Source organism: Crocodylus siamensis, chromosome 2, assembly GCF_052110815.1.
Source record: "Crocodylus siamensis isolate JL-2025a chromosome 2, ASM5211081v1, whole genome shotgun sequence".
NCBI lineage: Eukaryota > Metazoa > Chordata > Crocodylia > Crocodylidae > Crocodylus > Crocodylus siamensis.
In genome coordinates, this window is record NC_143396.1 from 52,619,179 (window position 1) to 52,645,687 (window position 26,509).

The following is a 26,509-nucleotide window of genomic DNA, read 5'->3' on the forward strand; positions in this document are numbered from 1 at the left end:
ATCTGTATTTGATGTTGTTGTTTTAAACTGATACCTTACCAGACAGAGTATGGGAAATTTCAGTTGTATTTCTTAGCCCTACAAATGCAAACTGGTACAGTCTCCAGTATTTGGGATCTGCTACTTCAACAGAGGTTTTTTTCCATTTGTATTCAATTTCATTTCTGGGATACCCATCTAGAATAAAATATAGCAAATCAGGCATTCAGTTACAGTATGCAGCAAAAAAGTCTTGTTACTTGTGATATCTGCAGTATATGTATAAACTGAATAACTGGGTCAGACAAGAATTGTTACATAAGACTTAAGGATTCCTCATATAGGTTAACTTCAAAATGTCTGTTGACAATTTTAAGCATGACTAAATGTATTACCAGGCAAAACTATACAGATACAGAACTTTGAAGGCAAACATACGACTTAAGGAAAAACTGTAATACCTATTCTTGAACATAAACCAAACCAAACCAAACCACCTTTTATTTGGAATGACTTGTCAGAGATGTGAAGGTTAATGCAATATAATACATTGGCACAATTGAAAAGGAATAATTTAACTTCAAAGTGGTAGACACTTTATTTCTTAATTTGTCTAACAAGACATGTACTTTTCCTTTCCATTCTTAGACAGAGCATTTATGGCCAGATTCACTCTGTGATCCTTCAGCTTTAGGCTTGTGTAATCCTTTTAATTTCAATGAAGCTCCTCCCATTTCATAGTGGGATGAATGCAGCACTGAAACTTGCACAGCTGCACAAAGACAACTCCATTTTTAAAAGGCTGGTTTGAAAACATGCTTAGAGGTATGCAAGAATCAAAAGTGGCAGTACTAATTTAAGAAGATTCACTAGTGTTTGATTTCACCCCCTATTAAGTTGTACATTTGGGAATAAATTGCTTAGATGTTTTCTCTCTTTGGGAACAAATTAATTTTGTATGCTTATTATAGTGTATATTAAAGAGACTAATTTTGCAAGTAACTAATTCTTATTCATACAACTAGTTTTAAAGGCAGAGAGACTAGCTGTGACAAGTAAATATTTAAATCATAAATGTTAAGGCTATGAGCAGAATAATATTGTTTTATAATGTTAAATATACTATATGCAATCAGTTAAAAGTTGATACATCTTGTAGAAATATAAATTCATATTCACACATATGTACCTGTGTGAATATATATACACATCTATTCTGTCACCCATTCTGTCCTCTGATCTAGAGCCTCTTAATCTATGGACAGACTTGCATTAACTTCAGTGAAGTATGCAGCAGGCTTCTAATCAATACGATTACCTCTAACCTTTTAAAGTTACAGCAAAACACATTGCATGTAGCATCATTCATGTATCTTTCATTTTATTTCAGTCAAAATAAGAGTAGACAAACTATAAACAATTCATTTTTTAAATTCTATATAAAAATTTAAATTGCAATTGTTTTCTATTTTGCAGTCTACTTATCGTGCCTGCATTTAAAATCAAATGGAAGAAAGTAACAAAATATTTTACCACCTACAGCTTGAAAACTCCAGTGGGCAGGAATGTTCATCCATAGGAAAGTTATGAAGCTGAAGATAACATTCAGCATTAATAGTCAACCTAATTAGAAAAAAAAGTTTTATGAGTCAGGTTAATTTTGTCTCAAGCATCCTAACACTTAGGGGCAGATACTAAAGAGTTAATGTTGGCCAACTAATGTATGTTAGAAATAGGCATTTATGTGCTGGTATACAAAAGCATTCAGTATACTTTCCTTTCCCAAAAAAAGGCAACTGTTACCAAATACTGTTGGAAGACGTGTGTATCCAGTTATCTTAATATGTATAATGCTACCTGCAAGCATTTGAAGCATACTGTTTTGACTCTTGAGTCCTTTCATGTCTTCTCTGGTAAAAGCAGATTAAAACAGAATGAGGAGACATAGGTGACTGGTACCTCCTGAGTCGGGGGAGAACTTGCCCCCACAGCAGCCAGTGAGTGACTGGGGGGGTCCCCCACAGCCAATTGCACTGACTGGGAGGGGGGGTTCCCCCTATGGCCAATCATGCTGACCCAGAAGTGCACTTCTGAGCACGCTGCTGGCACTTCTGGGTTGGTGCGATTGGCTGTGGGGGGACCGCAGGGATTGTCTCTCCTGGTGTCCTCGCTCCCCGGCCAGCACTTTTGAGGGGACACCAGCACTATCACATGCCCCTTGCTGCCCATCACCTAAGCAAGCAGGGAACACTGGCTGTCAGGGAGTGCACCAGCTCTCTCAGGGGGTGCATGTGCACACCCATGCATTCCCTATGCATCACCCCTATGAAGAGATATCACTACAGCAAGCAAGGGGAGGAAAGTATTACCAAGGAGCATGGCTTAGCCCAGCCAAGAAGTGCTCTCACTCTCCATTAGCAGAGGTGGAGGAGGAACTTTTCTTCCTTCACTGCACCCTCACGTATTAGCTCCTGAAAACTTGAGGCAGCTATTAACTGTCAGCAGCTTTATTAATGAGGGTGTGCAAGAATTTAAATGTTTACTATTTGTGTACAAGAGACTGCCTGATAACTTGCTAATAAATGGCTTGCCTTACATTTGAATGAGACACAACAATTCCAAATACCAATGCAACACAAAGCTTTTATTAGCAAGTATTGCTTTAGCAAGGTATGCTTTGGAGGAAATGGATACTCAGGAGTGAATTCAGCAGACCTGACTCCCACAGATCAATAGTGGTTGGGATGAGTGTCACAGGGTCAGTCTGAGGATCTGATCCAGCATGAGGTCAGTCCGTGGGTGCAGTTTGGTGTAATTGATCCCTGCGTACTAGACCCACCCATGGAGGTAGATCCAGCCGCTGCAGTCCAGCATGCAAGACCAAATCATCTGGCCCATGTGACTCTCCAGAGGACCAGAAATTTGGCAACAGGGGACCTGCAATTAACATTACCACCGCCCTCCTGCCACCAAATTTCTGGACCTATAGGGAGACTCACTCTCCAAATAACACAGCTTCACAGGCCTGAGCTTGAACACTAGTGCCACATAATGAACTAGGAGTACTAATGTAAGTGGTAGGATTGGATTTTTAAAGAAAGAACAGATATGAGTAAAATTGTTAAAAACATGCAACTGATTCAGCAGCCTAAAAATCATTTTCATGAGAGATTCAGGTCTTAATACAACTTAGGCTGCTGGATCACTTAGATCCTTTATAAAATGTTATGCCACCCTCATTGAGAACCTTTTCAAAGACACACAGGAACTATCCAGCTCAAACTAACTTTCAATAGAAACTAGTGAAGTGTTATGTGCACATTTAGAAATTTCCCCACCATGGTAGCATGGTGAAAACAAGTAAAAAACCAACTAAAACCAATGTCTGAGAGTAATGCAGTGCTTAAATATCCCCATGAAAGAGATTACTTTGCACATGGTAATGTGCAGAAAAGGTCTATGAAGTAAGCAATTACTTTCTGTACACTCTTTTTTGGGACTTTTCTGGAGATCTGTTCTGAACAACTGAAAGAAACAGACAGGCATTAGATGCCAGCGGGAAATGCTGTAGGGGTAAAATGCCCTGTATTTCAAATGGAAAATTTTGCATCCAAAAACTTGATTTTTTTGTTGTAGTTAAAAATAATAAAATGTATTTTCCCTGCCCTCTATACTGTGACTTTCTTTCTTTGGATAATTAGCTTACAAAAAATTACTTTAATGAAAAAGAATCCAAATTAAACAAAGAATAAGAAACATGAGAGCAGGTAAAATAAGAAACATCAGCCTGTAAACAAAGTCAGTGTGAAGAATGGCTAATCCTATCTGTTAAGAGCCAATGGGAAAGGCCATCTGGGGGTGCTGGGAAGCCTAACAGCTTGGAACATTGTTATATTCTGGTTTTGCTCCTTCAGTCACTGTTGCATAAATTCTGCTTTTTTCCATGTGCTTCCACCTTGGGCTAAACTCTTTCCCCCATAAATATGAATTGTATTGACAGTGCTGGGTATACAGTCAATATTTTCCTGTTTTACTGCTGGTTCATTACACTTTTCATGCTATACATTAACACTACCTAACAGTCTGGGAGAGCTCATATGAGTGGTCTCCCCTAGTTCATGTAAAACCAAATTGACAAGAAATGGCAACAGACACCCTGAGACTTAATTGAACAGGGGGCTTTGAGCCATTAACAGAGATGGGCAAAGTATTATGTTATCACTGAATAAACACCATTTTAAACATTAGCAATTGAGAAGAAAACTCTGTATTGTAAATTTAATTAAAAACAACTACTGAGAGTTCTATAAGCGTGCTTTAAAGACTTCTTAAGAAAAGTACACTGAACTATGTTCTTCTTAATAATTTTAGTTCCTTATTTTTCCAAAGTATTATTGCATAAGATTTCCTACATTTGCAAATAAATATTAGTCCCAAGGCATGCCGAGCCCAAACACGGCAAAAACAGAGTCAGTTGTAAAACATGATTTTTATTGTTTTTAAATCCAGCGATTTTATCAAAAGTACCCAAGCTGTATATTTTTTTCCTAACAAGCTGTATGGGATAATACTGTGAACTTGGAAGGGATCTGAACTGTGAGAATTTACTGTTCAGTACGGTATTTATAGACTTGGCAGGATTTGATTTTCATTGATAAACATCAATAAACACCAATTTCACCTCACACTCACAGACCAATGGAAATCTTTTTATAACAGGGAACCCTTACCCCATTACTGGGCAGTGAAGAAAGAGAGATGGAGGGACAGAGGGCAGAGAGGTTAAAGAGAAAAAAAATGGGTGGCTTAATGACTCATCAAGTAAGCAATTAACTATTGGTTCGCAGGTGCAGAAGTGGGCTGGATGGAGATAACAGGCTACTTACTTAAACAAACCCCCACCCAAAGCTCACAGCAGAGGAGAGGACTTGACTTGACTTGACAATCCAGTTTGGTGGCATGAAGGTCCTCCCTGGGTCCACTAATTTGTGTGGGAGCTGGCCCTCACCACCTCCCCATGTTCCCAGAGCTCTGGGAGTGCCCCTTCCCTCCTCTTCTGGTCCCTGCTTGTTTAATCAAAGTACTTACGACTTCTAATGTTTTATCTGAGTGCTTTGTTTCAGTGTACTTAATTTTGTGGAAAATAGCTACAAGACAAATGTAAGAGTTCAGTTTTGTTCAGTAAGTCTGCTGTGTAGCATACAGTTGGATTCGTGACACTTCAAAAGCGGAACACAGCTATCCTACCTGCTTCATAAATTACATTAAATAACCTTATTTATCTTTACTTACTTCCTGTACCTTAAAAACGTATTTGCCACTTGTTCAGATTTAGTTTCTCTGCTTTTCTATTTGGTAGTACATTACAGCAGTATTTATTTAATGTTCTACTTCACTAAGTTGCAATGTTTTTCTTCTACACCTTTGTTTCTAACTTTTGTAACTCAGAAACAAAAAGACCTGGAAATTATTGTGGACTATAAAACTATCCCTGCCTGGGCACAACATTTTACTTTGTAGTAGTCTTTCATTTATGCCTGACACTTGTATTTTTAAAGAAGTAAAATTACTAGTTTAATAGATTGAAGAATATAATAGTGAAAATATTAGGAAAGAGCTATATTTTTTATATCCATGCACATACCTCAGAGTATATAATATTCGCCCATCATTCCAGATTCGAAGCAAACGGTTTGGAGTTGTGATCCAATGAGCATCAGATTTTCTTGAGTTCCGGAAGAATGTATCTGGAATCCATATTTTTCCAACCATATTGCTATTAAGCATAAGTACTTTCATTGAACTGTTAAATTTTAGACGACTGTCATACCAAGTTTGGGCAAAAATTATATCTATAGTGTATTCCTAAAAAGAAAGAAACAATCATATCTATAGAGATTGCCCAAGCCTATATTCCAAGTATTTTTCAGTAACAGCTTAATCAGCTCCTCCATTTTGCTACATACTCCTGAGTGGGACACCACAGCCAAACAGTTGGCTTAACTCTGTGGAGGAAGCTTGCAGTGATCATGAGCCTTACAACAGCTCCTGCACCACCCTTCTCTGCCTTGGACATAACTGGAGAAGATGAGGAACAGGAGATACGAATAAAGCATCCCTGCATCTCTAAAAACCCAACTGGCTGAGAAAGCTCCTGAGGCCAGAGGCTTCTAGACATAAGAAAGCACTCTGAAGACTCACAACATAGACATAGTTGATTTTTGACTTCACAGCCGAGGCACACTGTCATACATGGCATCAATCTTCAATCTATAAATTGTAAATTTGCAGCTAATTGTTAATGCACCAAATATTAAAGAAAATGCTGTGAGTTTGTCTGAGAAATACAAATTAGCAGCATATTCAGTGTGACTACTCACCTACCAGGAAAGCAATTCTCACCATTTCTGAAGCACTCAGATACAAAAAAATAAGGAGATACGGGACTACCTTAATTCCCTGAGTGGCCTGCTCATATCACTCTCACATGCAGGTGAAGAAATCTGTGCAAGTAGAGAATTCCCTATCCATTTTCCCTCACCTGCATGCTTGTAGAGTTGAGGTGGTATAGAGGTAGCTTTAGCAGTGGGCAAAATGGGACGTATTTGATTTGGATTCAGATTTGGCCTGAACTGGGGACAGTGATTTGATTCGTTGATTCAGATCACTGTCCCTATTCAATTCAGCCGAATCCGAGTCTGAAGATTCAATGCGGATTCAGAGAATCAGCAATTCAGCCACAGACACAGCTTTAAATGTTTTTTTCTACATACCTTGGGGAACCAGGTGTGGCTCATGAATACTGCAATACTGGGGCAGATGAAGCATCCTGCATGAGCATGGGGGGCCCCCCACGTGTTTGGCGGTGAACCCAGAAATGGACTGGAAGTACTTCCAGTCTACTTCCAGGTCCACTACCAAGCATGCCGAGGGGCCCCACCACCCCCTGCCCAGCTGGACAATTGCCTGCAGGGTGACACTGGGTGCCCCCCCAGACCCAGGAGGCATGGGAGGGGGCCCAGCGCACTCCCTGGCAGACCCAGAAGTGGATTGGAAGTGCTTCTTGTCCACTTCCGGGTCTGCTGCCGAGTACGCTGGGGACCCCCTTGCCCCATGCTCCTGTGGGACACTTCATCCACCCCGCCATCTCAGCATTCACGAGCCACCTGGTACCTTGAGCTATGTAGAAAAAACATTTAAAACTGTGTCTATGTCCGAATCGTTGGATCTTTCTGAATCTCTCCAAATCGATTCACAGGGTTCTGATTCAATTTGGAGATATTAAAGGGGCTCCTGATTCAATTTGGGTTTGGAGTTTTGGCCACTAAAATCAGGCTAAATCAAATCAGTGACCAAAGCTTCACATAGCCCTAGTAGCATATCACTTCATCTCTGAAGCAAGGGAAGGATTTATTACTTTGTATCACTCTTCCTTTTTGCCATCTGCTCCTGGTGAGGTGTAGCTTTGTATAGCATCTGACATGAGATAAGCCAGTCATTTCCACAGTTTTGTCAACAGCTGGAAACACTTTAAATACCATTACAATTTGAAAAGTATTCCAGCTCTGAAAAGTGACTCTGCCAATATGCATTGTGGGCTTCTACATATTGTCCACTCTACAAACTCACCTGATGTATATGACTCTAAGGCCCATCTGTCCTGGAGACTGCAGACTAGTATGGAGATACTGAGTGAGCTTAAAACAGACTAGCTTCTATATAGGAAGCAACTCAACTGCCATACCATTGAACTCAGCAGAGCTTATTTACCTTGTGCTGCTGTAACTAAGCTACTCATTGGACCCAGTTTAACTTGCTTTATGGTATTTTGGTAGGATCTTCACTGTACCATGCAGTCTGCAATTAAGATATAACAGAAGCATGCCTATACTGTCCCAGGATCGTTATGGGACACACTACATGCCTCCCTTGCTGTTTGAGTGCACCTCTCAGAACTAATATAAGCTACTTTGTTGGCATGTCATCTTAGCACCACTAAGCTCACTTTCTTACCACAGTTTATAGTGCTTCATTGGGTATGGGTCAAAGACAGCCATGTTAAATCAGTTTGGGTAGGTAGAAAGCATAGAATGGGCATGCTTCACTTTGGCTTTTTCTAGTGCAGGCCTGAAGCAGCGTAGACAGGCTCTAAGAATCTAGTTTCTTTTCTCTGCGGCCATTATCCCCAACAATGGAAGTTCTGCATGCCAAATCAGATCTTCAGTTATACTGAGGAACGTCATCATCTTTAATACTGCCTTCAAGACACCTGTGGAAACCCAGGGTTTGATTATCCATTACCATGTACTTTCTCCCATTCTCCTCAGTGCTTCAAAATAAGAATGGTAGCATTTGACACCCTCTTTGCAGTACTTTGAATAACTACATAAGGCACAGTGGGTTCAATGGGTCGCAAAAGATTACCTGAAGCTGAACAAAGAGATGGAACGCAGTTTTCCTTTCTAAAACTGTATTGCTATTGCAACACTTACAAAAGTAAAAAGTAGTCAGTTCATGAAGCCAACAGTTAGTTGTGACTGAATACACAAAAAGGGCAAATCACAACCTTCTTCCCACAAAGTCATGTAGAAAGAAGGTCTTCTATCTGTGGCTCTTCTCCTTCCCTTGCCACTTCCACAGGATTCTTATTTTTCCTTAAGGTCATGGTGAGCCTTTTTATTGTTGAGAACAATGCATACATCCTCAAGATACATTATCGTCTCATGGGACTCTTTTGGTTCAAATGGAAACAGACTTTCCAGAAGTTCTTGGGTGCAGAACTGTGAAAGGGAGGCGTAAGCTTAGAAAGGGTTGAAAGAAAGGACACCACAAAATAACTGATCCATGGCACTGGCCTGTAATCTGCACAAATACTAATGCATTCATGAATTCCACAAGGAGAAACTCTCTGGCTTGTTAGAATGCCCATATTCTCAAGGGACTGGCATTTAACTACAAGCAAAAGAATCCTGGATTCCTAAGCTTTTCTGAGTATAGGAATCATCACACCTGAATAAGAGTTCTCCAGTATCTTGTCTCCCACTTAAGGGAATGAAAGCCAGACTTTGTGTAGACAAGTATTTAGCCAGTATAACAATAATTTGATTTACAAAATGTTCTTTTACCACAATGCATCTCTCTCGATGATCATTTTATTTCTCTCATTTTGGTACAAAATGTTGCACTTAACAATTCTATTACTTCTTTAATTGCTCTTTTATATAACTTCTTGTCTTGCAGTGCTACTGAGTTAATATACAAATTGGTTTACTGCTTTCCCTTTCAAATGAAACAAAATGATAAAATAAACATGCAGACTAAAAAGGACTTTAATCTATTGACACATTAGTCACAGCTATAACAAAATTCATGCTCATTCATATTTAGCTTCAAATTATACCCTAGGTTCAATGACCATGAAACATGTTAGTGCATATTTGGCATTTGATTAGAATTACTGACCTTTTTAGAACCCTGCTTTTCCACTGTTTGTACAAAGAGCCTGCCTAACTATTTTCAGTGCATTTTATTTTTCTCCATTTCTTTTCAGTTACTAAATACCATAAGAAATTCAAAATGGTGAAAATATGGAAAATAATGATGAACAACAACAAAAGGGAGCCAAACTCCAGGCTCTTTGCACTTAGAGGAGTAATCTGAATGAAAGTCAGTAAATTATAAGGGGAGCTTGTTTCAATAAATACAAAGCCAGTCACTATATGCTACTTGATCAGAATTCCCAGAATTCATTGCATGTCCATCTGGTAAGTGAAGAAGAATACATACAGTCAGCATTCAAACTCAGTCAGACACGATGCATTTTTCCAACATGATTTTTTGTCAAAAGCTATAACAAAAGGAAGCAGACCTTACTCTGTGAAGTTAATACTGAACATAAATGTAGTCCTACAAAGGTCACTGCAGAGACTGTAAACCAACAATTGCCTATAGAACAAAATAGATTCAGAGGTAAGAACAGCCATCATGATTGAAATCAAGTTGCCTTTTAGCATGCTGAGAGGGAACAATGACACCAATGGGCAAGTAAAATCAAACAAACAAAAACTAAATGTATCTAAATGATTTTCTTGTAGCCAAAGAATTGATCCATGTGGGTACTGATGATTGGAGATCCGGATTTTCTGTTTCCCACGGGAAAATGGAGAAAACCACGGATTCCCTGTTTTTAAGCGGAGAAAACGCAGATTTCCTTTTTAGCAGAGAAATCCACAGATTCTCCGCTTTTAGAAAGAGCTCTTTCAGGCTGGCACTGTTCCAGCCTGCTAGAGCTGACTGCAAAAAGAGCAGGAAACTCCCAGCCCTGGCCGGAGGGGGAAAGGGAGGGCGGGGCCTGAGCCTCTGAGGCAGCCAAGGCTGGGCTCAGGCTCACACTTGCCCTTTGCCCCTGGAGCAGGGAGATAAGTGGGGCTTGGGGCAGGGCTGGGGAAGATGGTTGGGGGCTGAGGGAGTGGCAGGTGCTGCCAGCCCCAGGCAGCACACCACAGCTGGGAGCAGGGCCAGGGGTGAGGGCAGGGGTGCCCCTCTGTGGGGGCCTTTGCGGGCAAGAAATGCAGGGCGCAGTGTGGTGGTGCCTGCCATGTGTGGGCCACATGCATGCTGCCCAGCTGCCTGCCCAGGGGAGGGGGAGAGGGAGGCCGGTGTTGGTGTCACTGGGCATAACCCTGGGTAACTCAGAGGGATGGAAGACCACGAGTGTCGAGGAAGTCCTTCTGCTCCAGGCTCAGACGAGCCAAAGCCCCCCCTTTGCCCAACCTTTGTAACCCTTTCTTTGGCGCCTGCAATCTCCTGTCCTTCTGGAAAGCAGGCGAGCTAAAACTGTTATCTGTGGAATGCAAGGGCACCGCTCAGAGAGAGAGGGGAGGAGGGAAAGGGAGAAAGAGGGGGGCCAGCTGGTGGAGAATCACTGACAGTGAAACTGACCGGGGTATAAAGATCTCGCTGTTGCAGGGTTAGGTGGGCAGGATTTGAGACTATACAGTCTCCCTGTGCCTTTTACTTGAGGTCAAATAAACTTTGTCTGCTTCTCCCCCAGTGTGTTTATTTGGCACGACGCACACCGGGCAACGAACCCAATTGTTGCCTCCCTCGGGCACCTTGTGCTGGCAACACCGGCATGGAACGGTGGCACAATTTCATGGCCAGTTCTGCAGGTATAGTGAGGAATAGGGGTGTAGGGGGAGCGGGGGCTTGGGCTCACACATGGCACTGCCACTTATCTGGAGGCCTGTGATGGCTGTGATAACTGCTGCATACAAAACCTCCTGATTCTGCTGTGGAGCTGTGCCTGGAGCTGTGCAGCCACTGGCAGTGGCACGGCACAGCACGGTGGTGGCTGGGCAGTACGCAGCCACTCCTATCCCCACCACTACCCCATGCCGCACCACTGCCACCGGCCACAGAGCTCCAGGCATGGCTCCACAGCAGCAGAAGGAGGTTTTGTATGCAGCAGCAGTCACTGCTGGCACAGGCGGCCCCACAGGTAAGTGGCAGCAGCCGCCCATGCCAGTGGTGACTGCCGCTGTGTACAAAATCTCCTGCTGCCGCCGCAGATCCATGCTCAGAGCTGTATGGCTGGCAGCAGCAGCACAGCACAGGGTGCTGGTGGGGATGGCTGAGTGCTGCCCAACCACCACCATGCTACTGCTGCCACCTGGTGGCCGGCCACACAGCTCTGTGGTGGCAGTGGGGGGGCTTTGTAGGCAGCAGCCATCACTGCATTCACAGGCCTCCAGGTAAGCAGCAGCACCGTGTGCTCCAGCCACATGCCTCCCTCTACCCCTCTGCTGCCCGCACATGGCAGGCACCACCCCACCACACCCCACATCACTTGCCCACAAAGCCCCCGAAGAGGGACACCCCTGCCCTCACCCCATGACCCTGCTTCCAGCTGTGGTGTGCTGCCTGGGGCTGTAAGCATCCCTCATTCCCTCAGCCCCTAACCTTCTTCACCAGCCCTACCCCACATCCCCCAAGCCCCACTTACCCCTAGGTTCCAGGGGTGAAGGGCATGGCTCCGTGATGGCAGCACTTGCCCTCAAAGCCCCCGCACCCTGCATGTGGCTGCCACCACCCCACACCGCTGCGGAGCTGTGCAGCCAGTTGCATGGCATGACACTGCATGCAAGCCCCCCATTTCACCCCCATCTAGATGGCACATATGTGGCCCACACACAGTGGCTGCCACTGCACTGCTGCTGCCCCACCCTGCACCACTTGCCCATAAAGCCATGCAGGTAGCCATGGAATGGTAGCGCAGGGTTCAGTGGCAGAGTTGCGGTGGTGGCCTCTGTGTGCGAACCTCCTGTCAGGCTGGCTGGCATGTGTGTGGCCCACAGAGTGGCACCCCTGCCCTCACCCCTTGGGCCCTGCCTCGGAGTGGGCACAGGGTCACACTCCCCCCCTTCATGATCTACCCCCCAGCACCTTCCCTTTCCTGCCCTTTCCCCCCCACACACACTTACCTGATGGGGTGGGTGCCAGTGTCTGTGTCTGCATGTCTGTGAGTCTGAGGGGCTCTTGCAAGGGGCATCAGGAGGGCTGCTGAGACTGTGGGGGGGAGTGCGGGGCACAAGCAGCACCAGGGGTGGGGGGAGCTTTAATTTTTTTATCGCAGATTTTCAGAGAATTTGAATTTTTTTTATCAGAGAAAACCAGGATTCCTGCTGATGATGAACAAGTATCCAAAGGAGTAACTCCCTCCCAGCCTACTTTCACAAAAGGTCTCAAAACCCCACTGCAGCAAGGTAAAGTTCACACTTTCTGAACAGATTCAGAATCTTTTTATCCCATCTCTTCCATAGATGTTAGGGTCAGAAGGGACCTAAATAGATCATCGAGTCCAACCCCCTGCATAGGCAGGAAAGAGTGCTGGGTTCAGATGAACCCAGCCAGATGCCTATCTAACCTCCTCTTGAAGACCTTCAGGGTAGGGGACAGCACCACCTCCCTTGGGAGCCCATTCCAGATTTCAGCCACTCTAACTGAAGATGTTCCTCCTAATGTCCAGTCTAAATCTGCTCTCTGCTAGCTTATGGCCATTATTTCTTGTAACCCCCAGGGGCGCTTTGGTGAGTAGAGCCTCACCAATTCCCTTCTGCACCCCCAAGATGAATTTATAGGCAGCCACAAGGTCACCTCTCAACCTTCTCTTGTGGAAGCTGAAGATGTCCAGGTGCCCTAGTCTCTCCTTGCAGGGCTTGGCCTGCAAGCCCTTAACCATATGAGTGGCCCTTCTCTGGACCCTCTCCAGGTTATCCACGTCCCTCTTGAAGTGTGGCACCCAAAACTGGATGCAGTATTCCAACTGCGGTCTGACCAGAGCCCAATAGAGGGAAAGTATCACCTCTTTGATTCTGTTTGTCATGTATCTGCTGATGCATGATAAAGTGCAGTTAGCTTTGCTGATGAGTCTCTTCTTCCAGACTTCCTACCAAATTCTATAGCTTCCATCAAAATATGAAATTGCAATTAAAATTACTCTTTTCCCCTCAGGTTTTTCTAAAATAGCACCTTGTATCACCATTCTCGTATTGTGGGTTATTCTTTGATGTTAATTTATAATAGTTCAAAAAAACATAAGATTTTTGCAACAATGGATACAATAAAGGTCTTTGACTCCTGTTTTACTTCTTGCTTTCACTTTAGACATGAACATGTATGTCTCAAGTATAATAAAACTCAGTATATTTGCTTCAGCATTTTTAATTTTTTTTGTTTCCTGTAATTGTTGACCAGTTCTTCCTACATATCTGTTCTAATCCTTCGACTGGAAAAAAGAGTTTTCAGAAAAAGACTGCAAGAAAATTAGAAGAGTTTTCCCTCTCTTCTCAGAGAAATTAAAGAAAACCCTGAATGTTCTGCCCATTTCAATTTCAGAGACTCAGCTTAGTATGAGGATACGAAGTCTAGAAGATCAAAAATGATGACAGCATGCTATTTTAACAGGCAAGAATTAACAGAATAAAGCAACCGACCTTTTGCTGATTTACCATCATCTTGCCAAAGTGCTTCCAGTAAGTGTTCAGTAATCTCCCCTCCTCTCCCTCTACCTCTGGATGTCAAGCAAGAGCTTTTAAATATTAAAATATTTAGCAATCTTTGATGTATCAATGCACTAACAAAATTTCTAAAATGTGGCTGCTCTCTTTGCCAGGTTATTTTTAAAGTCTGAAGAGTTGGATCACATTGACATGACAATAGAAGACGTTTTAGAACAAATCAATAAATTAAACATTAATAAGTTGCTGGGACTGGATGGCATCCATGCAAGAGTTCTGAGGGAACTCAGATGTGAAATTGCAGACCTGCTGGCAATAGTATGCAATCTATCATTACAAATGGCCTCCGTGCCACAGGACTGGTGGATTACCAACATAACACCCATCTTCAGCAGTGATCTGGGAAGCTATGGATCAGTAAATCTCACTTCCATCACTAGGGGAAAAGAGATAGACATATTTGGGACATTTTAAAGAATGTTCAATAATAAGATATGTAAAAAAACAGTTTTGGTGGACCCCAGGCAATGCAGTGGCCAACACGACACCACATTGAGTAGAACATTCATACACCTGCATGTATAAGAACAGGGAAACAAGGTCCAGGTAGTGATGACTGGTGAATATGACTTCTGGTCCCAATGCTGTGATAAGAATGATAAAAAGGCAACAATGGAGACAATATTAGGCAACAATGGAGACAATGGAGACATCATGATGAGCAGCAGTGGGACATCATTTTAATTGTGGACAAGCTTTTTTTGAGCCACAGGAAGTTTTAAAAAAGGATTTGATAAGAAAGAAAAACTGAGATTTCTCTCAAGTGCAAGCAGGAACATGGGAAAAAGCATAAAAGGTGTCTGAAAAATGAACACATGGGAAGAATGGAATCCAAAACCATGGTCTAATGAAAGGCAAAAGTCAACCTCTTGATGCTGAATGAGGGATGATAGGTAGGGGAGGTGGAATTTCCTCGGAAGGGCCCTGGAAGTGAAGACAAATAGCTTATATCTGATGCAACAGAGAAGGGAGACCCTATGGAACAATGCAAAGAAAGGGTGACAGTCACAGAACTGGGCTACAAAACATATCTTTGCCATGCCACTGAATGCTCAGGAGTAGGGAAAGGTTGTATTTGTTAAGTTCAGAGAAAAGGTCATTGAACTAATTATGATTTGAGATTATAAGAATCTATATAAAAGTTTCACTTGGATGAACAGATAAGAGAAGCTATTGAGATTTTATACAATAAGAATTGACAATATTTAAATTTTCTCTTGGTCTTCAGATCCAGGCTGTCTTTAAGACAGTTATGTTACACACAGTGACTGTAAAAGGGCAAGCTCGTAGCAAAACATTAAGAGCTTTATTTCAGCCTGCTGAGCTTTAGCTGACAGTGAAACAGCTATAAGGAACTGCCAGAAAGATAGGCCAAGATTTTACTTTGGATAGAAAGTAACAGGTATGGATCAGAGAAGCAGATCCAAGTCACATGCCCAGGGTTGGCAGCCAGGGCTGGATACAGGCATGAGCGAACTGGGCAGCCACCTGGGACCTGGACAGAAAGTGGGCCTGAAAAATGGTATTTTTTTCCATTGTCTGATTATTATCATCATCATCTCTGGCAAAGGGGGCCCGATACTAAAAGTTGGCCTGTGGCCACTGGGAGTCTAGGTATGGTTCTGTTGGCACCTAAACATGTCTGTGGATGAGATGCCCAGAGATGAACTGCAAAAGGCAAAAAGGAGACCATGGGCAGAGATCAGTAAGTTTTCTAAAGAAAGAGGATAAAAAGGTATAAATAATACGTATATCAGCACTTTTGAAACCGACAAAATATTGAAAATGATAGAAATACCGATGTCTTCTCTGTCCTGCTGTTCTATGATCCTATGATTTACATGTATATCATGATCACACAAAAAAACCTACAAAAAAGTTTTCAGCTGGGTCCCCTATATCATACAACTCCATATCCCACATGCTCTGAAACTTCTTCAGGAAAATTTGTCTAGAGAACAGGAATGCCTTGATATCTTCAACCTCTGATACTTTGGCAATACTCTGGCCCATGAATGTTGTTGCTTCAGCAGTGGACACTATGAGCCAGGTCTTCAGCTGATAACCATACTGACATCAATGCATGGCAGAAACATGTATGTCAGTTTACATTAACTGAGGGTTTAGACCCATTTTTTTGCACCAATTATCCAAAAGTGGTTTTAGACATAAAAACCTATGCAATCTATGCTTTAAGCTATTCTAAATAAAATCAACCATGAGTTGGTAAACTATACGAGATTTAGTATGGTGCCAGAACATGAAGTTGTCTTGGTACAGAGTACTAAAAATCTGTACCTGCAAGGCCCCTGCAGAAAAAGGTTAAAAAGATATAAATAATGTGCATATCAGCACTATTGAGATAGCCAAAGTATTGGAAATCTACAACCCAACATCAGATATCCAGGTTGTAGCCATATTGGTCTATAGGCAAAAGGAATCAAAACTCAGGGCAGAGGTGATATCTTTTATTAGACAACTAAGGTATTTGCAAAAAACAAATCTTTATTTGCAAGTTTTTGGACACAGGCACCCTTCATATAGAAGATTGCAAAGACTGTAAGAGTTCTCCTAAGTAGAAATGAAAATTCATAATTTCACAGGAGCAGCAGGTGCAGTAAAGTCTCCTATTTGGAACAGTTCATTTTGTACAGATTAGGCTCAGAGAAAAGTTGGAAAAGTCTTTTTACCTTGAAGTTGTCTGGCAATAAGCAGGATATAGAATCAACCAACCCAATCATCAACCCAATGTCAGAGTGTTGATAGATGGCACATATGAATTGCAACCATTTCATACCAGACAGTATACAATATTTTGTTTAGCACAACTACTGTAAAACCATGAGTAGACCCTTAAGCATGTTAAGAGATGATTGCCCCGATTGTCAGCTATTGCTGAAATTTATATAGAGCTGCTTAGGAGAAGCATGCAAAGACGCTTTACCAATTCCAAATTATCTGTGCTCTAATTCAGTCTTCAAAAAATAAGATGGATGAGATGTTCAGAGATGAACTACAGAAGGCAAAAAGGAGACCATGGGCAGAAACTGGTAGATCCCCACAGAGAAAGGATAAAAAGGTATAAATAATAAGTACATCAGCACTACTGAAACAGCCAGAGTTTTGGAAACCCTGGAAATAATGATATCTTCTTCAGTCCTGCTGTTCTATGATCCTATGATTTACATGAACAACGTGATCACACAAAACACACAAAACAGTAAAGGGTGAATTGTCTAAAGGATGTTTTAGCCCACTCCTTCACCATTCCTGGTCATGCCCATTGAGCCAGTCACATAGGTAAAATAAGAGTAATGGGTCGGGAATGTCTATACTGGCTCCACCTCACTGAAGAAATAAATGGATACAAGCTTATAATCACTTTACGGTAGCAATTAGGTGCAAAGCAGCTACAATGTGAGAATTGGACTAATACGTTTCAAGTATTATCTAATACCTTATACATAAAAGTGTGCCTAGATTCATATTTGTTCCATATTATGCCTATTTATGAGTAGTTATAAAGTCAAGCATATTAAATTTAAATACGCTAATAGCAGATGGGACAAAACCTGGGATCCTAGTTTTCCCTGATAAAAAGCGACTGCCAATTTTTGAGTTAAAAAAAGTAACCCAAAACCCACATTTTCCCATGATTAAAATGAAACACTACTAATACACAGATATATAAATCTATAGATAGATAGATAGATATAGATCTATCAGGTTACTTTTTTTAACCGGAAATTTGGGGATTTTTTATTTATCAGAGAAAACCAGGATCCCTGGACATAACAATGAAATAGATTTCAAAACAAAAGAAAAATCAACTGCCAGACTTACTGGCAAAATAGTAATATCTACTCAACTTCTGTACATAATGTTTTATCCTTTTACAATAAGACTGGTAGAAAGGCAATACCTGTCCTGGCAGGACTAAAGGCGCATAGAGTGGAACTACGGGGTGCTGACCTTGTGGGTCATTCAAAAATAGAAAAAAAACTATTATTTCTTTATTTCTAATCTTTTAACTCTATCAAATTATAGTATAGGGGGACTCATGATTTGAAATGGGAATGTTTAATGTGAGCACTTTAGCTTGGGTAAGAACTCTGATTATTGGATAACAATGAAAACCTGTACCTGTATCAGTTACATTTAAAATACAGTGCATTTTAGAAGCCTTTCCTCTTTCAAATAACCTTTATTCTAATAGTTAAATAACATTCAATTCTTCTTCAGAGAAATGCCCTAGGAAATGTGCTGGCAGTCACTGATCCAATATTTTCCCTCTATTTAAACAACACATAAATGTAAGTTTAAAGATGACAGCATGCAGACATACATGCAGGTAGCTGCTTGAACTTTCCTTTCTTAAGATTAATAATGCATTCTTTTCATCAAGAAAACTACCTAACTGAATTAGACAACTAAAAACAAGAGGCCATTACTAGACTGTGATTCATTCAAATAAGATATGCAGTCATTATGGGCAAGCAACATCAGACCCCCATATATAGACAGGGTATGTTCTTACAGGGAGAAGCGGAAAGATAGACTATTTAAATCACTATTTATGGTCTTGCTCATTGTTTGATTAAATAAAAGAAAAATGGATATCTCCTTGTGGCAGGGCATTGTTGGTACCTGCCACTTTAAGGGCCAAGCCAAGCAGCCAGCAGGTGATTGACTGTGGCAGCCATTTTAGATCCCTGGCTGCCTATATAAACAGGACAGTTCAGTGCTGGCAGGGCAGGCAGTAATATTGCCTGGCTGAATGCAACATCCTGTGGGTAAGGGCAAGAGCTGTAAGGGATGGTTTGGAGGCTCCTGGTCCTGGGCATGACCTAAAACTGCACCCTGCTGGGAGTGGGTGGCCTGGTGAGGCTCTCAGTGGTGCAGGAGCCCCCAGGAAATGCCAGGCCAGTTACCACCCCGGTGAAAGGTGGGTAGGGGTGCCTTAACCCCCTTTGGATGGGTCATGTATCATCAGACCAGGGTAGGCCAGGAAAGCTTTGGGAAGCACCTAAGTCTGCTGGGGAAGTGACCCCACAAGGCCAGGCATGCTTCCAGAAGCATCTGAGCTGGGAATGGGGAACCCTGATCCCTAAGTGCAGGCAGGAGGTGTAAACCCAACTGAGGGACTCAACTGGTCAATGCTGGAGTCAGGACTGGAAGGGTCAAGAGAGCCAGGGGCCCACCACAAGGGATGCCCATGATAAGCAAAGAAGCTTGGGGTCCCAACTGGCCTAAGACAGGGGCAGGGCTTATACAGAAGCTGAAGCTCCCATAATTGGGGCCACAGCTAATGGGTGAAGCAGAGAGTTGAGCTAACTGCCTGAGATGCCATCTGCAAGGTTTAGGTCACAGTGTAGGGGTGGAACAGAGCCACAGATAGCACCCCCCCCCCCAATATCGGAGTGCAAAATGGGCAACCTCCTGCCTTAATTAACAACATAATTAATTACAACAAGGCATGGCAGGAGAGTCAGGTGGATGGCATGCCCAGAGGCAGGTGAGAAACTAGCTCTGTGGCTAGTCAGGGACCCCTACTTTGCGTGTTGACATTTTTAAAGACTACACATGCACTTTGATGTGCATGGGCACCCGTACACACCACACATTTTAATTGTCATTTAATTAAAATAGGTTTATAAAATTTAAACTTGTTTATTTTGGAGCATTGCATCTGTATTTACATGCACTAGGTTTTCAAAGGAATTAAGCCAGGTCTCTGGCTGGCACCACAGGAAAGAGGGATGGTCCAGTGCTGCCTCCCAAACCAGGCCCCCGCAACACACCCTGTGCTTACGCCCTGCCATGCAGCTGTGAAAGCAGAGAGCTGGCAAACAAGGAAAAACAATGTGGAAGCAATTCAAAAGTGATAGCAACTCAAGGTGGGCGAACTACAAAAAAATCATAGCACCATCTGGTGGACAATGAGACTCATTTCACATCTTTGAGTGCCTTTGTATGCAACAAATCCATGGACGCACCACTTTAATTCCCAGCAAGCCAAACTAAACTACATCCCAGGAGTTTTAGTTTAATGCACAAAAAAGACTTTTAAAGCATCACAAAATCCTGCTTATGCAAACAGACGCATAGTTGCAGCACATGAAAGGGCAAAAACTGTGGTGTGTACATGAGCCCCATTAGCCTATTTTAAAGTGCATTAAAGTGTCATTTCAAAGCATGCTATTTAGTTAATGTGCATTAAAATAAGCTAACACACATTAAGTATCACTTTAAAATGTGCTCTTTGATGCGTATTAAAACAGGCTAATGTACATTTTCCTAGTACCTCACAATGGATATACACAAGAAGGGAAGCTGTTCCAGTGGGCTGGATTTCCAGTGCATCAGAGCAGACTCACTTAAGCAAGTCTGCTAGTACATAACAATTACTGTTCTTCAGCAGCCTCCCAAGTCTTGTGCATCAGCATCCCTACACTTCAAAATGGCACCATCATTTCATGAGCTTTAGATAAAGTGCCCCCACTGCCATTTTGAAGCACATTAATACACCTGAATGGAGCTGTTCTAATTGAAGTGCCCCCTCACCCACTGGAGCACGTGTATCAACACCTGGAGGTACTACATTTAATACATGTGAACTAAAGGGCTTTAATACATGTGTAGATGTGCCTTTATTGAGTATCCTATACTCCCTGAGCAATTTTTCTTGATTTGCACAAAGAATAAGGACCAAACTCAACTTAAATTTCCCTGTTCTTATTATTTTACTATAGCATATTGTTCTATTTTTATCTATTTAGTGTCATACATTATGTTTGTTTCAATTTTATTTAAATTGGTAGAATAGATATATTTATTTATACTATTATTTATATTTATTGTTATACTATATCTAATTCTATTGTCAATTTTATTGGTTTAGTGAAAGCTGTAAATAAACTACTACCACTGCAAGGCATACATATTGTTTCAGTGAATCCAAATGTACATGTAACTAAGTCAAAGAACTATTAATCATATATAATGCTGACAGGCATCAAAATACATAAAGTTAATCTTTCCTAACCAAAAAAAAGCAAACTGGAAAAATGTAGTATTGGGCTCAATTTTAAAAAAGAAAAGAAAAGAATGCTTGGACTCAAAGCCAAGAGAGTGTTCCAGAACTGAGCAAATGTGTGCACTTTTGATCTGATATAAGAAAAGAGCATCTTGAGAAACTCTTTTCTGAAAGCAATTACAGATGTGCATAAAATATGCTCAGTGAAGCCACACAGCTGTTTTAGGTTCAGTGTACTAAGTGTTTATACACTTTAATTCTTATTCCTGATAAAATCACAAATATGGGCACATGCTTATTCTCCATTTCTCTGACATCTCACTATGCCAGGTTAAAAGACCCTTTTTACTATGGCATGATCCCCTGAGAGAACATTGCACTCCAACTTCCAAGTAAAGCTGCAAGGACTGGTCTACTGCAAGTGCCTACAAAGTTCAACTCAAAAAACGATCATGAGCCAAATCCTGAGGGTTCCATTTGGTCCTAATATCCAGTGGTGAGTTGCTGTGCTTGGACTGTCTTCTGATTTCTATTTGTGTCTCTTGTATAAGACAACATTCACTTTTTTAAGAGCAGACTTGGGGCACTATGGCATGCAGGTTTTGTTTAATGTGTTGACTTTTCCCATTTTATATTTCAACTCTTCCTCAAACCCCTCACTGGGCACCTCTGGCTAGACTACCCAGTGCAGGGGAGAAAAGACTCCTGCTTGTCAGGGACTTTAAACCCCATGCCAGGCAGATCTGACCAGGCTGCCAGATCTGGCAGTATCTGTTCCCTCATGCCAGTCAATCTACCCGGAACTGCTGGATATGGTCCTTAATATCCCTGTAGAAGAAGCAAAAGACTACCTCCTGCTGGAATCCTCTCCTCCCCCAGTGCCTAGCTGCTTGGTGTGGGGTTTCAACAGTCAGGTAATTGTTATCCCCAGCCTGGACAACCTCAGGTCTCTAACCTGGGACTGTCCAAGGCTAAAATACTGTCCAAGACTGATGACTGTATACTTTGACAGCCCCAGATGAACTGGACATGGGACTGTCTGGGATTGGGGCCAACAATTAACTGACTGTTGGCCTCAGTTCCTGGACAGCTCTAGTTCTCAAATGGGACCTGGGACAGTCTGGCAGGGCTAACAATCAGTTGATTGTTGGCTCTGAATGTGGCAAGTAGTAATGGCTGTATTGGAATCTGATCCCCAGTTCCAAAACCCAACTCCTGACATGCACGTGTGGCATAGCAGGAGACCCAACTGTTGGGATCAGGGATCATATGTCATTGGACTATTAAAGAATATGTGCCAGGGACTTGAGTGATTGCAGAGTTAAGCCTTTACTCCCTACAACTGATGCAGACTGCTCCTTCTTTCCAAGTATCACTTTTCATTCTAACTGGTTAACTTGCACCCATTGCATAGGTTATTTTGTACCCATTGCAGTTAATTCAGTAAACCATCCAACATCTCAGTTATAAATGCAATTAATGCATGGAGTGTTACCATGTCAGTACAGGATTACTGAATACTTGAAGCGATTGTATCTTTTGACCATGATTATTTCTATATCTGGTGTTTTAACATACATTTATGGGACTGTAAATTAAAATAATCTTAACAAACATTTATTTTCACTAAAAGCTAAAAAATATGTTGTCACTGTAATTTATCATGCTGTTCTTTGGCTGATCATTTATGCTTCTTGGCATGGCTGGCTATTTCAGTGTCCTTCTGGGAGGACAACTTGGCATGCCACTTCCAGCTTCTTTTTAGGCTGAGGCCTGCAAGATTTTCCTTTCCTCACCAGGAACTCACTTCTGGTCCCCCTGTGGCCTCCTTCCAGGTTGTTCTCATCTCCCCACTCAAGTTCTGCCCTGTCAATCAGTGTCAGCATGTGCTCATAAAGCATGTACATGCTGAGGCCTGGGTTTCCCCCTCAGTATTCAGTGTTGTCAGTTCTGTCTCCAGCTACCATCCAGACTGCTCTGTGTCCTCTGGTAAGTATCTTCTAGTGGGGGGTTTCTTTTCTCTACCACAGTCACATTCCCTCAGCACTAGACTAAAAGAATATTATATGGAGGCAAGGCAAAATCTGATCATCTATATCTGGACATTTTTACAATACTCCTTCATATTGATGTGTTCAAACCTTACCAATGGTTTATAAATAAATTATTGTCAATGATTACACTTTAGGAATAAAATGGAATTTAAGAGTTAAAGATATTTAAAAGTGACCATCTGCAGTTCAAAATTGTAAGTGATAAAATAAGATGAGAAAAAACTAAACCAGTACTGGCCAGGCCACGCAATGTTTCTAGTGAAATAACATTTTAGATACCCTTTGAGTCTTTGAATTACCAAAACTTTTTGCTACCTTATTAAAAATAATGGTGCTATCCTTCAAAGTGTAGCCTTTAGCTTGCTGCACATTAGTCTTCAATGGATAGCCTACAGAAGTCACACGTCAAAGGTTTCAAAAGCTAAAAAAGGTTCAGAAATGTTGAGAAATAATGAAAAAAATAAACTGTAAGTTCCAGGAATTCATTCCAGTCTAGTCGGCTCCTGCATATACATAACTGCATTATACAAACATAAAAAGAGGAATAAAATAGTGCCATCTTAATTTACATGCAAGTAAAATAAACCACCATTAAAATAAAAGTAGATCCAAAACTACAGGTTACATAACTGACACAAAAGTGTGAGAATCAACCAATAAATTTTTGGTAAGATCCCTGCATCCATTTTAATAAATTGGACTATTAAAAATGTGTTTTGTTCAGTCATGATATATACATGCCTGTAATAAGACCAGATCAGAGTTCTTGGCCCAGCCACTCACAATCAGATCACAGAATCAGAGAATCAATGAGTTGGAAGGGACCTAGACAGATCATCTAGTCCGAACCCCCGCCATGGGCAGGAAGGAACACTAGGGATGGCAGAGGTCATAAGACCCCAGCCAGGTGCCTATCCAGTCTCCTCTTGAAGATTTCCAGGGAAGGTGAGAGCACTACCACTCCGGGAAGCCTAATCCAGGCTCTGGCCACCCTTACAGGGAAGTAGTTCTTCCTAATATCTAACCTAAACCTATCCTCCCTCAGCTTGTGGCCATTGTTCCTCATGACTCCAAGGGGGGCCCTGGTGAACAGACTTTCCCTGAGTCCCTGCTGCTGGCCCCTGATAAGGTTGTAGGCAGCCACCAGATCCCCCCTCAGTCTCCTCTTGCGGAAGATGATTAGGTCAGTTGATACCTGAGGCTGCAGAGAAACAGGTGCCACCTGCAGTGAGTCCAGATCAGTGCCCTCGGTCCACCTAATCCTAGTGGGGCAACAGGGTATCCAGTCCCCTGCAGCCACAAGTAAAAGACCTCACTCTTCTAGCCCTTGAAAGCTAGACCCAGTTGAAAGTACCATCTGGGCAAAGATTTAGGTTCTTGTTTCTGACCCTCCCGTGCTTCCTAGCATTACTTCTGAGATCTCTAATCTTCACCCTTGGCTCACCCTGACTTGGCTCTGGTTTCTCATTTCAGTTCTGACTTTTGGTATACTCTAACTCCAGCTCTTAACTTTGGTATACCTGCCTCTGGCTGTGGTTTACTCTGACTTGGCTCTGGCTCCTGATTTTGGGTTGGACTCCTGGTATATTCTGACTCCAGCTCTAAACTCTGGCATACCCAAACTACAGTTCTGATTCTGGTGTAGCCTGACTTGGCCCTGACTCTTGATTCGAGGTTGGATTCCTAGTTTATCCTGACCTCATCACCAGGTACTGGCTCCCCCTGACTCTAGCTTTGAAACACTGGCTCTCTGGGAATCTGACCCTTGGACTTTGCCCACGTATTAGGTGGCCTCCCCTGACCACTCATGGTCTGGTTCATAACAGGGCCCTAGTGAAATAATTGACCAATCTTATTAAAACCATATCTTATTTTCCCTGCTCCCTGACATTACTTGTATGCCCTTCCACTGTGTAATGTGGCAAGGTAAAATATACAGTTAGCTGTGCTATGAAATAATACACTAATATAATTGTTCTAAATCATGTAACTACCCCTGAATTCCTTTTCCCCCAACTTCTGTTACTTCAGAGGGAGTGGGTAATTACTTCCATGGAAGTTTTGGATGAACAAAGATAGCGGGGCCAGAACATATTTTACATATATGTTAATTAAAAAGCTGTCACATCTCCCTCCAAACACCAAAACACACCAATTCCATAGCTTAACCAAATTTCCAGGGTTCTGTTGCATGAAGCTGAGGCCAAGGAAAGTCTGGCAGGAAAAGGTTGCATTTTCTGCACCATGACACAAAAATGCATTGGGCTAGCAATAAGCTTGAAGAAGAGTGTTATCATGCACCAATGCTCTTCAGAACCAGTTCCAGATATCATCCTAGATAGATAGTACTCATCTGGATGTTGTTGACTGATTCTTCTACCTTGGCTCTACCAGCAGTGTAGGTCTTGATGCTTAACTCACTAGTAGAATCACAAAGCAGCCAGGAACTTTGGTCGTCTACAAGACAGAGTCTGGAACAATAACAAGTTAACTAAAGTAAAATTCCATATTTATGAGGCATGTGTTTTTTTCCATTCTTCTATAAGGCTCAGAAATAGAGATGACTTGCACCAAACATACCAAAAGACTACACCACTTTCATATCAGATGCCTGCATAAAATTTTTCAAAGATGGCAAGACAGGGTGGCAAATATAGAAGTGTTAAATCATGCTGGTATATCATTCATGGGAACATTGATTAGTATGAAAAACCCGGGTGGCTTGGTAATGTCAAGTGAATGCTGGATCACAGGTTCCTGAAGAATGTGCTGTACTCTGAAGCTAGAGAAGAGCCTATAAAGAGACGAAGACTGCTATGCAGATTTCAGGATGCAGGCAAAGATGACTTAACAGCCTTTGGAAGCTCTGTGGGTGACTGGGAAAGAAGTGCAGAATGCTGCTCTGGTTGGCAAAGTCAGCTTGCAGATGGAGCAAGGAACTGAGAGACAGATTAGATCAAGTTTTGTGATGATCGGCATCAGAGAAGGAAAAAATATACTGAGATTCAGAGCATTGCTAGTACATAGGTGTGTCCTACCTGTGGGCAGGACTGTCACTCATTGGTGCATACACTATACTCTGTAAAGAATAATGATGCCAATTGACACAAAAACTCATCCTAGGGCAGAGATAGCTAGTAACATGCATAGATATATACAGATCAACTAGGTAAAACACCTTCACAGAGATGCATTCAAGATTGTAATACACAGAATTTTTACTATCAGCCCCAGAGTGGCTTTGCATCCCAGCCTCCTTCTTGTATGAGAGCAAAGATGTCCTTCACAGCTCTATGTAGGTTCATGCAAATGACCTGATAAGTGACCTTCTTTGGGTACAAGAATTAGACTCATAGTGCATA

The 26,509-nt window shown here is 42.0% G+C and overlaps 1 protein-coding gene across 1 annotated transcript in view; it reads right to left on the minus strand.

Moving 5' to 3' along the window:
- GABRG1 (gamma-aminobutyric acid type A receptor subunit gamma1) overlaps window positions 1-26,509 on the minus strand; it is a 106,550-nt gene that overhangs the window by 22,607 nt on the left and 57,434 nt on the right. Inside the window, exons 4-6 of the mRNA XM_090035873.1 lie at window positions 5,624-5,844; window positions 1,520-1,602; window positions 40-177 (exon numbers count right to left, since the gene is read on the minus strand). Coding sequence (XP_089891999.1) covers window positions 40-177; window positions 1,520-1,602; window positions 5,624-5,844 — 442 coding nt within the window. The remainder of the gene's footprint in view (window positions 1-39; window positions 178-1,519; window positions 1,603-5,623; window positions 5,845-26,509) is intronic.